Consider the following 15,116-nt stretch of genomic DNA (forward strand, 5'->3'; position numbering starts at 1 on the left):
ACTTGATTGGTTTGCCATTTCCTTCTCCAGTTCATTTTACAGATGAAGAAACTGAGACAGGGTTTAAATCCCAGGGTTATACTCCATCCAGGAGGTTCATCTTCACTTTACAGATTCTAGTTTGTTTGTTTAGAGCCAGGACATGCTATTTCCATCTGACTTTCCTCATCCCCATCTCTGCTTTCCTATGCAGTGCAACAGACCTCAGAAACTGGTTTGAATTCATTAGTAGGGAATATGAGTATGATCTACCAGAAGAGATTAGGTTTGGAGTGTATTACATGAGCTCTCAAGGCTGAAACAAACTAAAGACAAGAATCAAAAAATATGAAAGGAAACAAAGTCCAGAAACACCAATATGAGGTCAATTTGAACTTTACAAGGCCTGATTCTAGTAGATAAATGAAGATAACACTAATAATAGAAGGCAAGGACAAATGCAATGACCCATGTTGATTCCAGATGACTAATGCTGAAACATATTTATTTCCTCTCTTTTGAGAGTCAGAGGACTATAGATGAAAAACTTACCCTGCCTGTCACTGCGATTGCTCAATCATATCATATTTCTTTTAACAGAGTATGCAGGATCTCACAAAAGAAGCCAGAGAAAAAGAATGTTCAAAGTAGAAAACCAGAAAATATACATTTTACTCTTGAATTTGTCTCCATTTGCATCAAAAGTTTGTTCCAATATTTGTATCTGTAGGTAACAGTGTAGGAAAATTGCAATAGGTGGTTTAAATACTGATGAAGTACACTTGCTTTGCAATAAAATGAGTTTTGTAAGCTTTTGTACAAACAAAACTAATGTAAACAAGATTAAAGGGGGGGGGGAGGTTATGATGAGTGTCTCTGATAAGGACTTAGAGAGAACCAAGTCAAATTTTTAAGAATACAAGCCATTCCCCAATTGAGAAATAATTAAAGGATATGAACAGGCAGTTTTCAGATGAAGAAATCAAAGCCATCAATAATCATATAAAAATGTTGTAAATCACTCTTGATTAGAGATACACAAATTAAAACAACTCTGAGGTACCACCTCACGCCTATCAGACTGGCCGATATGGCAGTAAGGAAAAGTGGTAATGTTGGAGGGGATGTGGCAAAATTGAGACATTAATGTATTGGTGGTGGAGTTGTGAATTAATTCAACCTTTATAGAGGGCAATTTGGAACTATGCCCAAAGGGCTATAACACTGTGCATACCCTTTGATCTGGTAATACCACCACTGGGTCTGTATCCCAAGGACATAGTAAAAAAGGGGAAAGGACCTGTGCAAAAATATTTATCACAGTTCTTTTCATGGTGGCAAAGAATTGGAAGTTAAAATGATGTCCATCAATTGGGGAATGGCTGAACAAACTGTAGTATATGTTGGTAATGGAATACTATTGTGTTATATGAATGATAAGCAACATGATTTCAGAAAAAGCTGGAAAGTTCTGTAGGAACTGACGGAAAGTGAACTAAACAGAACTGGGGGAACATTGTACACAGTAACAGTAATATTGGATGATGATTATCTGTGAAAACTTGGCTCCTCTCAGCAATGCAATGACCTGGGACAATCCTAAAATTATGCTGGCAAATGCTATCCAGGAGAAGAACTGTTGGGACTCCTCTTTCACATCAGTGTATCTCTGGTTTTATTTGGAGGTTCTAGTTATGTATGAGTTTGCTCTTACAACAATGACCAATATGGAAGTGTGTTTTGCATGACAATAAAAATAAAATTTAATTTTTAAAAAATGATTGTAAAAATCTCTGGCAAATTTACTTTCCAACACAGTCTATTAAAGTGAAGGAAAGACAGGTTGTAGGAGATTTTGCAAAGAGGAAGCCCATCTCTGAAGAGAACAAATGACATCATGGGGTGATGTCTTGACTTGCACAGGAATTGAAATTAAGTGAGACAGAGTTGCACAAAGTTATCAGCCTCACCCTCACTTCCAGAGTCATCTAAGTCCAGGGGGCAAGACAAAAGTCAGGAGGGCTGGCGATGGCCTAGGATGCAGTGGATGACTGTGGCATCTTTGATATCTGACCAGGCTCTAAGGTTCAGCCACCTTTGTGGCCATTGAAACAAATCCTTCTCATGCATCCATTTCTCTGGGGAAAGTCTTCATATATTTGGGGTAGACAGTTCCCTAACTCCCTAACAGGTTTGAGTCCTGTAGGTTACTCTCAACCCAGGTTAGCCCACCTGCCAATTGGTAAAATCATCCAGTGTGGCCACTGCATGCTATGGCTTCTTGGAGCCACAGATAAGATCTGGGTGACAGGCAGACTCCAGAGGAGGAAAATCATCCCTGAAAAGGCTCGACAAGCTCTCACACCGGAGGAGCTAGTCTTCCCCAAATATCCCAAACACCCCTTGCCTCCAGTACCCAGAATCAAATCCAGCCTCTAAACACTCACATGCAAATCTTAGTAAACAGAACTCATGAAATGATGTCCAACATGTAAAAAAATCTAATGAATATTCAATGCAAGAAAGATATGGGTCTCATATGTTGATAAGCACTAGAGAAAAACAAAACAGCTCTCTATCCTTAGAGGGCTCACAGCCTATTGAAATGCTACAATGCCTACACAGGTAAGTAAATGACACAAGTGGGAGAAGATTAGCAACTGGTGATCAGAGGGAAGATTTTCTAGATGAGGTCATCTTGAACTGAGTCTGAAAGAAGATAAAGAAAAGTCAGTCCTGAGGAGGGAGTGCATTATGGATCTGAGGTCTTGCTAAAGAGAATATTGACTTTGACAAACAGAACATAAAATGTATGGAGAGAAGTTATCTAAACTAAGCCCGGATGTGTAGGTTGGAGGCATAACGTGAGGAGTTTTAAATAGTTACACTATAGAATTTGTATTGTGCCTTAGATGTGATAGAAAGCCACTTCAGAGTTGTAGAATAGGTGAGTAACATGGCCAAACTTGTATATTAGGAAGGTAATGTTGACATCATGTATTGATGAATGGATCAAATAAGCAGAAAAATCAATCTGATTGAGTTTGATGACTGCTTGGCTATTAGTAGTCCAGGAGAAAGGAATAATTCACAGTAGTGTTCTTACTGTCATAATCATTTCAATCAGTCAGGTCTGATTCTTCATGGCCCTATTTGGGATTTTCTTGGTAAAGATACTGGAGTAGATTTCCATTACCTTCTCCAGCTCATCTTAAAGATGAGAAAACTGAGGCAAACAGGATTTAGTGACTCGCCCAGGGTCCCCCAGCTAGGAAGTGTCTGAGTCTGAATTTGAACTCGGGTCTTCCTGATTCTGGCCAAGCTCTCTATCCACTTGCCAGACTTGGTTCCTTCTGTATTAGTTCTATTTCTAGGCTAAAATGCCAGACTGAAGCAGAGACCATATGGTAACTAAAATGCAAGGCAGAGAGCACCTGAGTTTGAATATCATTTGGGACTTACTTCCTGTGACTGTGGCCTCGGCAACTGTCTTCCTGAATTTCACTTTTCTTGTCTATAAAAAGATAATAGTAGCCACACAACCTTTATTTATTGTGAGGGAAACACATTGTAACGCAGTACTTTCCATCATGGTCTACTAAAATTTTAAAGGGGGAGAGACAGACAGACAGACAGAGAAACAGAGAGAGACAGACCGAGAAGGGGGGAGGGCTGCAAACAGGAGGCTTACCTATAAAGACTAATTCACATCAATACCCAGAATCAAATTCTGCTCCCAAATACACATGGTCAAATCTTAGATAGGGTCAGTTCAAACTCTAGAGTCTCATTACCAATATTAATATGTTATTTAACTTTTAAGGTTTTTAAAAAATTGTTAAAAGTCACAACAATTATTCAAACCAAAAATTGCAGTTATCAGCTCAAGCAGAAATAAATTTGAATTCTGGGTTCTGAGCAAAAAAAATTCCAGACATTTCCTCTAAGCTTTATGCTATAGCCAAAACAAGAAGTTCTTTTCTAACCTCTCCACCCTCCTTGCTTTGGTACTTTCCCTTATAATGCAAGGGCTGCTCTTGGGTCTTCTAGCCAATGATTGGCTCTGTGCCCCTGCAGGTGTCCTAATTTCATGCCTAAATCTGCCCTACAGCAGTTCTCCTGCAACAGAGACTGGGAATGCTGCTTAGAGAACTACATAAAGACTCCCTGGTTCCTACCCTCCGGGGCTCCAAAAACCTGATTGTTTATCCCCAAAGCCTCGTTTGACAAGGAAGGAGAGTTAAAGAATGGTTTTAAAGTGTAGAACAAATTAATGAAATGCAAGGGAAACAGGATAAGGAGAAAACCTCAGGATCTTGCCTTCAGGAAAGAGTAAAATCACTGGAGAGAGTTGTTTTGGTTTGTTTTTTTAATTGATAATCTGGCATCACTTTCCCCATTAGCTCTACTCCTAAGGCGCGCAACATTTTTTCTGTTGTGTTTGCCTATCTGAGATTATTAGCTACTTAGTATGTTACAGAAACCAGTTGCCTTCTGTTTCTTTCTTCTTGGAAGCTGTTGGTTTCCAGTAATAAGCATTTGCTTCTAGATAACTTTGGGTAAATCCATAGAACCAGTCACTTGCCAGGTTTGTTGGAGGAAAGTTACTTGTTGCAATTGCTAATAAGGAGTTTTCTGTCCATATTTGTGAGGTTGTCTTTTCTGTGTCACTCTGCTCTTGCTCTTCTTCTTGTGGGGGTGCTGCTTCTTGCCACAAATAATTCCTTTTCCATTTTGCTTGTTCTTTTGCATTTTCATCCATTTCTTAAGAGTGTGATTATGGGGACTGACACAGAATTTTCGATGATGGACATGGAGGCTGCCAGAAAAAAAAATGGAAGGGAAGGAGGAGGAAGACTTTTAGGAAACATAAATAACTGAAAACATACTGCAATGATTACTCATGTGCCCCCTTTTAAATATGTGTTCTCTAAGACCTGGTTTTATATAGCAAGGCTAAATCCAGAGCACAACTTATGTTGTGACTCTCTCCTGCCTAAGAATGGGACACAGGAATATAGGCAGGGAGAGGAGATGAAAAAAAGGCAGTTCTTTCTCAAGGCAACAGAAGATGAAGTGCAGGAAGTACAGGAGGAAGTGATGTTTTGGTTGGCACTTTGGGGTTGTTGATAGAAATGGAGTTTGGGGGAGGTTTTTTTGGGGGGGATACCCAAACAGAGAGTTTGAGGAATGCTACAGTCATTTGGTTATTCAAATGCCATATAATAGCACCCCAGATCTTACAAAAGGGGATTCATGATTAGATGTAAGGATTTTTGTTTAAAGAAACAAAAGTATCATAGTATCTTGCTGTAGTCTGACAGTCTAATATTTATTCTTCACAACAGATTTCCCTTCTTGGAGATCTCTGTAAACAGATCATGCAAATAGGTTTCAAGAAGGAGGTGGAGAAACAGAAAAGATGACTGAGATTTCTTGTTTCAGATGCTATTTTTTTTTCTTGGCTCAGGCTCTCTCTTCATAGACAAGTAGATTTGGAATTGTAAGGGACCCAAGAAGTTACCTAGTTCAGCCCCCTCATTTTAGAAATGAGGAAACTGGGGATCAGGGAGATTAGTGACCTGTTCTATGGCACTTAGTGGTAAAGTCAGGATTTATGGCAAGCTCTGTGACTCCATATCCAGTATGCTTTCAACTGCACCAAATTGCTAGACATACTGCTGTGTCTTTGTTTGGCTGCTCTTAGAAAGCAAGACTAACCCTTACAGGAGAATAAAATATGTATTTTTCAATACCTTGGGGATACTGTAGCAGTTCAGAGGGGCAGGAGGAAAAGAGAGAAGTGGATGTTGAAGGGAAGCTAGCATGGAGATTTCAGTGAAGCTCTGTGCATTCCTAAGGATCATTAAAGTCACTTTCCCTTTGTCTTGGGCAGAGCTATCTTCTCCTAGCAACTTCAAATGTAAAGGTCCAAATTCTTACTCCTTCATCCAGACATTTGCTTAAGCTGAAGATGAGAATGGGAAGGCCATTGATAAGTGGAGACTCATTTTTTCCTTCCAGGCTTAGGGAAGTAACTAGACTATATCCCAATGATTGTCTCAGTAATGTTGGGTAATTTCTCTGGCAGAACATTCTAATGTCTGCTTTTAGATTTTTTTTCTGATGAGTACAATGTATGTTGATGAATAAAGAATCATAATAGAGATGACAATATATTAAGACATTTTTGATTTGCTTTAATATTGTATGATACTTCATTGAAACTTACATGACAGCTGGTAGGTCACAAACTCCATCAGCTCTTTGAATGTGACATCTTTTCACTCTTGGTAAAAGTGTTCTAGAAATATGATGGGACACTTCTGTGCAACAGCTGGAAGCTACAGGGAGGATGGCTAAAAGAACAAAAGAAGGAAAATGTTCAAACATTGCACCTCATATACCCCTTACCTGTTTCCAGTGGCAGTTTCCCTGAGTCTCATTTTTCCTCATGATAAAATGAAGGGATTAGAATAAAAATCAAAGGTACTTACCCTGGAGTACATGTACTTTTAAAAAGTATTTTGCTAACTATTTCAGTATAATTGGTTTCCTTTGTAAACCCTGTGCACTTTATTTAATGTTATTTTAAAATATTATTCTGAGAATTCTAGATTTCATTAAGCTTTACCAGTGATCCATAATGCCAAAAAAAAAGGTTAAGAATCCTTAAGCTAGACAATCATTGAGGTCTTTTCCAGCTCTAATGTCCTATGATTTGAATTCTAAAGATAGCAGAAAGATAGTGTCCATTTAACCCTTATCAAACAATTTATGCAACATATAATTGATCTCTGTCCCTCAAGGAACTTATAGCCTTTTGGATAATTTAATATGCACACATGGAAAATTAGATGCAATAAAGTACATTAGAAGAGAATCAGGGAGCAGCTGGGTGTCTCAGTGGATTGAGAGCCAGCCCCAGAGATGAGAGGTCCTAGGTACAAATCTGGCCTCAGTAGCTGTGTGACCCTGGGCAAGTTGCTTAACCCCCATTGCCTGGCCCTTACCACTCTTCTGCCTTGGAACCAATATATACACTATTGATTCTAAGATGGAAGGCAAAGATTTAAAAAATTAATTAAAAAAAAGAAGAGAATCAATTACTGGCTGTGTGAAAATCCCTTGTCCCTACAATAATTTCATGTTCATCCTTATAGAGTTTAGCCCTATTCTGCCACAGTCCTCACCATTCAACTACTCAACAGTGATCTCTTAAGCAGATACGATGTGTTTGGCACTGTGTTGGGCCATGGGAATACATAGACTACAAGGAAATAGTTCCTGTCCTAAAGAGATTTACACACGAGAGGGGGAAGTAACATGTACACCTATGTATAAATTTAAAATATAGACAAAATAAATACAAGCTATTGACAAGGATAGTACAAGTGGCTTGGAGAGCTAGAAAGGCTTCATTTAGAATAGAAAATGGCACTTAAACTGAATTTTGAAGAAAACAAGAGATTCTAGAAAGTGGAGGTGGAGGTAAGAAGGGATTTCATTACAGATGTTAGGGCAGCACAAAGGCACAGAAATGGGACATGTGTGAAGAAGAGTAAGGACAGCTTGTCTAAACTATAAAGAGTGTGACAACATGCCACGAAGTTTGGAAACAAGTTGTGAAGAGATTTAGATACCAAAGAGGGGTTCATATTTTATCCTAGAGAAAATCAGGAGCCACTATAAATATCTAGACAGTCTACCAAACTGAGTTCTGATTGGGAAATTCAGAGAAAATAAATCAGCAAGTCATTTTTCCAGCACCAGTCAGCATAGGGAGATAGAGAGGTTTGTGGTCAATGTGGACATGATATAACCAGAAACTCTTCACAGAGCACTGTAGGTCAGGGAGAAGCTATGCACCATGGTAAGAATAAGTCTCAAACATAGCACAGAAGGTTCTAAACTTGCGTAGGGCACGGGAACAGATGTCAACTGGTAGCTCTGTGGTTTATTACTAAGTTCTTGGTCAGAGATCCAGGGTGCTGTGTCTAGTAGTGATATTCCAGATTAAGAAGTAATTACAGGTCCTAGGCTATGTATTGAATGAGGATCAAATTTAGAATTCAGTAACTAGTGTGTGGTCCTGAACTCAGGCAGTTTCAGCATCAAACTCCTGTGAAGCCTGAAGTGGAATAACCAGGGCAAGAATCTCAGACCAAAGTAGAGACTGAAGCTCTGTCATTCCGAAACAGCACAATTTTCCAGCTGGCTAAGTGACCAAGTCCAACAGCAGTTCACTGGGTGTGCTCCATAGACCTAAACCCTGTTTGGGATCTTACAAAACTCAGATCAAGAGGGAAGAAATCAGATCTTTCCCTGGACCAGACCACAGAGAACACTGAAAAGCTGACTTCCAGCATGAGCTGTCCCTGAGAGACTAAAATGACTCAACACCCCCCAAGAAAGCCGTGTAGAACCAATCTAGACATTCCCTCCAAAATTTGGAGAGCTCAGTCCTAATGTAAAGCCTAAAGTTAGAAAGTAATCCAGAAGAATAAATATGCAAAAAATAACCCCATCATAAAAAACTTATGTATATTCAAAACACAAACACAGAAGAAAATATCTCCCCAAATCTACAAGCAAGACCTCAAGGAATAACACAACTTGGGCACAAATTCATCTGGAATCTCTTGAAAAGATGAAATAGATGTCCTAAAAGTTTGAATTTTTAAATATAAATTAAAAAGGAGTACTAGAAGAAAAAATTAGGAAAGAAATGAGAGATATAGAAGAAAGAATTAGAAAGGGAATTAGTAGCTTGCACAAGAGTTACAAAACTTTACCTAAGTAATGAAATCCATCAGCTTCCAGCTTCCCTAGTAGCAGGGATTAAAGTCATTAGCCACCATGCTTTCTTCCATCTCAAATTACCTATAATATTAGGACCATAGAATCACAGATTTAGAGCTAGAAAGGAATTTAGAGATAACCTAATGGAATTCCATCATTTTACAAATTAGGAAACTGAGGCCCTGACTTGCCCAGTGTCATACAAATAGTGTATAGGATAGTCAGGGTTTTTGAACACAGGTTCTTTGGCTCCAAATACAGTGGTCTTCCCACAATAGTACACTGCTCTTTTTATAGGTTGTCTTCCTCCAGTTGACTGTAAGCTTCTTAAAGTCAGGAACTTTTGTTTTTGTCTTAAGATACTAGCATGTAGTAGGCAGTCAGTAAATATTTTCTGACTTTGAAGAAATCAAGTCTCTCAACATCTGTTTTGAGTGTTTTCAGAATTCTTTTGTGACCCCTAACTACAAGGCCAAGAAAAATTGGCAAACTCTGTAAAGTCACTTTTGTTAACCATAAACTTTGTCTCTTTTGAAATTCACCTTATGAAATTATATTATGTTACCCACATCTTTATCATTGCCATCTTCTTCAATAATGTTAGTACCTGATTATTGTCTTCTCCCTCACCACTGCCACATTTCAATATTCACACTGATAACCATTCTTTTTACTTTAAACTTTATTTGATTAATTAATTTAGAATATTTTTCCATGGTTACAAGATTCATGTTTTTCCCTCCCTTTCTTCCACACCCCTCCCATAGCCAATGTGCAATTCCACTGGATTTTATATGTGTCATTGATCAAGACCTATTTCCTGATTATTTAGAGTCTACATCCCCAGTCATATCCCCGTCGACCCATGTGATCAAGCAGTTGTTTTTCTTCTGTGTTTCTACTCCCACAGTTCTTCCTCTGGATGTGGATAGCATTTTTTCTCCTAAGCCCCTCAGAATTGTCCTGGATCATTGCATTGCTGCTAGTAGAGAAGTCCATTATATTCAATTGTGCCACAGCACACTGGTAACTATTCCAATGGTTTATCTCTCAGTTCATCAACTCCCTTAATTCTCATGACTGCTATCTTTACTCCACTTCTGCTACTCAGAGTTAGTTGCACCTTAGATGTTGCCATCACTTTGCCTTAAGCACAAGTCTGACCACATTACACCCTCTATTTAATAAACTCTAGTGGTACCCTATTGTCTCCAGGACCAAATATAAAATCTTTTGTTTGGCGTTCAAAGAAATTTGTAGCATGACCCTGCCTACCTTTCCCTGGCTTCTTACTCTTAAAACTCCTACATACTCTGCAATCCAGAGACACTGCCCTCCTCTTTTCCCTTTTAAAAAACCTCTATCTACTGACTTCTCCCTTTTTCACTGGCTATTTCCCATGCCTGGGATGTTCTCCTTCATATTCAGGTCCTGGTTTCCCTGGGTTTCTTCAAGTCTAACTAAAATCTTGCCTTCTCAACTTCCAAAATTGTCTCACAAATCACATATTGAAAGCTGAAAGGATGCTTAGAGGTCATCTAGTCCAACCCCCTCATACAGAGGAGGAAATTAAGCTGTTACAGATAAGTACATTTACCAAAATAATCTCTAGAGTAAGTGGAAGAACCAAGGTTTAAATGTAGTTTCTCTAGCTCTAAAGTCAGCACCTTTTCTACCTTGCCACCATCCTCTATTCTGAAATTCCCCTTTCTGTCTCTCCATCTATCCCACCTCTATACCCCTTCTTTAACCTAGTCTTCACTCTTGTCATAACTCTTGATCCTTGGATCACTCCCAGCATTCCTGGTCCATCATCTATTGGGTTCCACTTCTCTTCCTCCCAATCTTTATTTTATAAGTCAAACATTTCAATAAAGTAACATTCTTGATTCTTCTTTCCCTTCTCTCTCTGCTCTTATCATTCTATTAATCTTCAACTCTATATTAACCCACCTTCCATTTTCTCTGTACCTACTTCCCAAGCACAAAATGCCATTAGTTGTTGTTGTTCAGTAGTTTTCAGTCATGTCTAATTCTTTGTGGCCCCAATTGGAGTTTTCTTGGCAAAGGTACTGGAGTGGTTTGCCCTTTCCCTCTCAAACTCATTTTACAGACAAGGAAACTGAGACCAACAGAGTTGGACCCCTTTCCTAGGGTCACAGTAAGTTTCTGAGGCTAGTTTTGAACTCAGGAAGATGAGTCTTCTTGATTCCAAGCCTGGGACTCTAACCACTATTCCACCTTGCTTTCCAGTGCCACAAGAAGAATTTATAAAACTGTGCTGAATGGAATGACTACAAATCTTTCCTATCCATTGGGTCTTCACAGTTGCATGGAAGTCAAATTTATTCATCTATGAGTGATTTCCTCTGGTCTGTTCTCTGATTCTTTGCCTTTGCTGAAGTCTATATAATTAATATGGTCTGAGAGACTATGGAAAAGATGACCTGGTCTAAGTGGAACAGAGAAAGTAAGTCAGAAACCAGCAAGATCAAGCCAAATTCCAAATATAAAGTGTGAATTAAAAGGCGGGAATTGAGCTTGCCACAGATATCTAAATCTGGAGAAGCTACAGAGAACACACTATGCAGGCAAGTGGAGGGTTAAATGATAACCCCAATGCCTTGCTTAAGAAAGGATTCATACAGGGGCAGCTGGGTAGCTCAGTGGATTGAGAGCCAGGCCTAGAGATGAGAGGTCCTATATTCAAATCTGGCCTCAGCCACTTCCTAGCTGTGTGACCCTGGGCAAGTCACTTGACCCCCATTGCCTAGCCCTTACCACTCTTCTGCCTTGGAGCCAATACACAGCATTGACTCCAAGATGGAAGGTAAGGATTTAAAAAAAAAAAAAGAAAGGATTCATATGCTGACCTACACTGATGCCACACCCCTTCCTTGCCTCTGTGGTATTGGTATTGCTATAGACCTTACCTCTAAAATGTCTCAGATGAACTCAAGGACATGCAGCCTAGTCCACCTTTAAATAGAAAAACCTCCAATTGTTGGGTAGTTTTACTTTATAGGGAGCCAAAATCTATTTCCTTGACATTGCTAGCCTTAGCCCCTACATTTACCCTCAGGGACAAATCAGAACAAGTAATGGATTCTAGAGGAAGAATTTTTGTCTTTTCAGTTCTGATCATAAGGCTTGAATTCCTCCTCAGAGCCTTTGCCTTCTTTGCTTCCTTCTCAAGGCACTTCTAACAGGCTCCCTAGGAAGCAACAGTGGTAGGCAGTAGAAGAGAGATGATCTTGAAGCCCTTTTCACCTTCTCTTGTAGGACAGAAAATCACCTATATTTTATGTAGAGAAAGTTATTTGATTCTGATTGAAATACAAACATTTTGTAGATTCATTACAAAATCCCCTGGAACTCCCACACTTGCTTTAAGCAAAATCTCTGAAGCTTCATTCTTCTTGTTGGTAGTTCTTGGGGTAAAGGGAGCTCAGTCTCTTAAGACTCCTGCTTGAGGCTTCCTTTCCCATTTCTTCTCTAAATACAATCATTCTTTGGTCTTAATTGGTAATTAACATTTTTCCTGGATTGAAACAAAAGCTATTCAGGTCCTCAAGGAAGAATTTAATTACTAGCAAAACACCATCAATGGAATCTAATAATTACTCACCGCCTTCTTCCTCTTCTTTCAGATCCTTCTTGGGTATTTCTCTAGATTTCTTGTTTTCTGCTTGATCTCAGAGTCATTTCCTTCTCTTCCCTCTCCTAAACTTCAAATATCCAATCAGTCAATCATCTCTTGCATCTAGACACTTACTAGGGCTCTGGGCTATCTAAGTAATAGCTATCTCATTTGTATAGGACTTTAAGGTTTGCAAACAATTTACATATGGTCTCTCATTTGATCTTCTCAAGAACTCTATGCTATTATTAATTCCATTTTTACAGAGGAGGTAACTGAGGTTGAAAGTGATTAAGTGACTTGTCCAAGGTCATACAGCTAGTGTCTGAGGTAGGAATTCAACCTGGGTAAACAACATTAACTGAAAGTGATTTCTTTTCCCTCAAATAGCCTAATATTTTGAAAAAGAAATCCTTCTCTTTTCATTGCCTTTATCACAGGTTATCAAATACTTATTTATATGTCTGTATCCCTCTTCCTGTATATTCACTCTTAGATTATAAACTATTTGACATTGGGTCAGAAACTGTTCTTTTTCATTTTATATTGCCAGGACCTTGCATAGTGCCTGGCACACAGCAGGTGCTTAATCAATACGCACTGATTATCAATCAATGATAATCAGTCATTGATTATCAATCAAACAATAAAAAATAATCAATTTATTAAATATCCACTTCAGGCCAGACACTATGCCAGGTACCAAGGATATATCATCAGATGAGTGGTAGAGTCAATAAATACTACTGGAATTCAGAAGAGGGAGAAACCACTGAGGGTACAGTAGATAGAACGATCAATCACTAGGCTTGTTATCAGGAAGATACATCTTCATGAGTTCAAATCTGCCTCCAATACTTACTAGTTGTATGACCCTGGGCAAGTCACTTAACTCTGCTTGCCTAGTTTCTGCATCTGTAAATTGAGCTGGAGAAGAAAATGACAAACCACTCTAGTATCTTTGCCAAGAAAATCCCAAATGGGGTAACAAAGATTCAGACATGACTGAATGACAACACTGAAGTAACAATGATCTGAGAGGACTTCTTTTTTTTCCAATATAAAATGTCTTTATTAAATAAAGGATCACCTCCCCTAATACTTCAATGTACCTATTTCTTTAAAAACTGAAAACTATTAGGGCAACTAGGTAGCACAGTAGATAGAGTACCAAGCCTTAAGTCATGTAGACCTAGGTTCAAATTTGACCTCAGCCACTTCCTAGCTGTGTGACCTTGGGCAAGTCACTTAACCCCAATTGTCCAAGACACTAAGACAGGTGATAAGGGTTAAAAAATATTTTTAAAAACTGAAAACCATTCAGAATTGGTTTTTGCACCTAAAAAATCAATGGAAGGTTCACTTTAATTATAACTATTGATGATTGTAAAACCATTACAGTTGTTTATTTTTATTACATTAATTAATGCCATTAAAGTGAATGGAGCGATTCAGAAATAATAAATATTTATGTCTATAGAAGGCTTCATTAATTTTAAACATGATAGAAAATTAAAGTAGTACATCTTCTGGCAAGCAATAGCCTGCTTCCCCCCTCCCCTCAGGAGAACTGAGTGCAAGTCTTTGCTCTGCCACTTAGGGCTAGACCGCAGTCCTGGGCAGATCACCTCACCTTCCTTTTCTGTAAAATGTGGGGTTTGGGTCGGCCAGTCTGAAAGGTCATTTGCAGATGGACATCCATGGGAAAAAAATAACGACCTGAATTTCGAAGGAAAAGTACATTTCTGATTCAGTGATATTTCTTGAATGCTTGCTGTTGCACCAAGAGAAAAAGAAAACATTCCTCACCCTCAAAGAACTTATCTTGCACTAGAGAGAGAAGGCCTAAACAAAAATAGGCACATATGCACACACAGAACATTACTGTTGTTGTTCCGTCATCTCAATCATGTCAGCTCTTCCTGACTCCATTTGGAGTTTTCTTGGAAGAGGAGGTCCGCGAGCGGCTTGTCATTTCCTTCTCCAGATCATTTTACAAAAGAAGAAACTGAGAATAGGTAAGTAACTTGCCTACTGACTAACTCTTGGATTCTGGTCAACAGAGTCCTCTAGTGGTTGGACGGCGTTTATTTTCCTGTAGCTTTAAAAAAAAGGAGACAATTTTCCCATAGAAGTACCAGACAGGACAAACAATTTCCAAAAAAAGGTGACAGTTCTCTTTAAAAGGCAGATGCTTATTTACTATCCTTCAAAGCCTTACTAAGGACAAGATAAAGGAGGCAGCAAGTATTCCACTGTGTGCCAAGGCACCACAAATATCAGAGCAGATCTTCATATCAGCCCTGTGAGGCTGTAAAATCCCCATTTTGCATTTGAGGAAACTGAGGAACCAAAATGTTTAGTGACTATCGCAGCCCAGGGTCATACAACTAGTAAGTATCTGAAGCTGAATTTGAACCTGGGTTTTCCTGACTCTCTGTATTCTATGCACCGTACTACCTAGCTGGTCAGTACCAGGTTGGTAGGTCAGACATCAGTGCTGGGATGGGGTAGCAGGGAAAACGCCAGGGAATGGGGACCAAAGGCATATGGACACAGCCACACAGGAAGCCTAGAGGACCTTAAAAGGCTTTGGTGGTCCTCATTGTCCTTGAGAGAAACAGAGCTTCTAACATCTGTGTCATCCACACCATGGGAGTGGATGTCAGGCAGTGGAATAGAGTTCATATTAGGA

The 15,116-nt window shown here is 39.0% G+C and overlaps 1 protein-coding gene across 1 annotated transcript in view; it reads right to left on the reverse strand.

The window, feature by feature from the left end:
* Positions 1-456: 456 nt before the first annotated feature.
* Positions 457-15,116, reverse strand: part of CCL28 (C-C motif chemokine ligand 28) — a 29,484-nt gene continuing 14,824 nt past the window's right edge. The window contains exons 2-3 of the mRNA XM_056824587.1: positions 6,212-6,338; positions 457-4,798 (exon numbers count right to left, since the gene is read on the reverse strand). Of these exons, the coding sequence (XP_056680565.1) occupies positions 4,600-4,798; positions 6,212-6,338 (326 nt within the window). The 3' untranslated portion in view covers positions 457-4,599. The remainder of the gene's footprint in view (positions 4,799-6,211; positions 6,339-15,116) is intronic.

The sequence above is a fragment of the Monodelphis domestica genome, chromosome 3, assembly GCF_027887165.1.
Source record: "Monodelphis domestica isolate mMonDom1 chromosome 3, mMonDom1.pri, whole genome shotgun sequence".
NCBI classification, from domain to species: Eukaryota; Metazoa; Chordata; class Mammalia; order Didelphimorphia; family Didelphidae; genus Monodelphis; species Monodelphis domestica.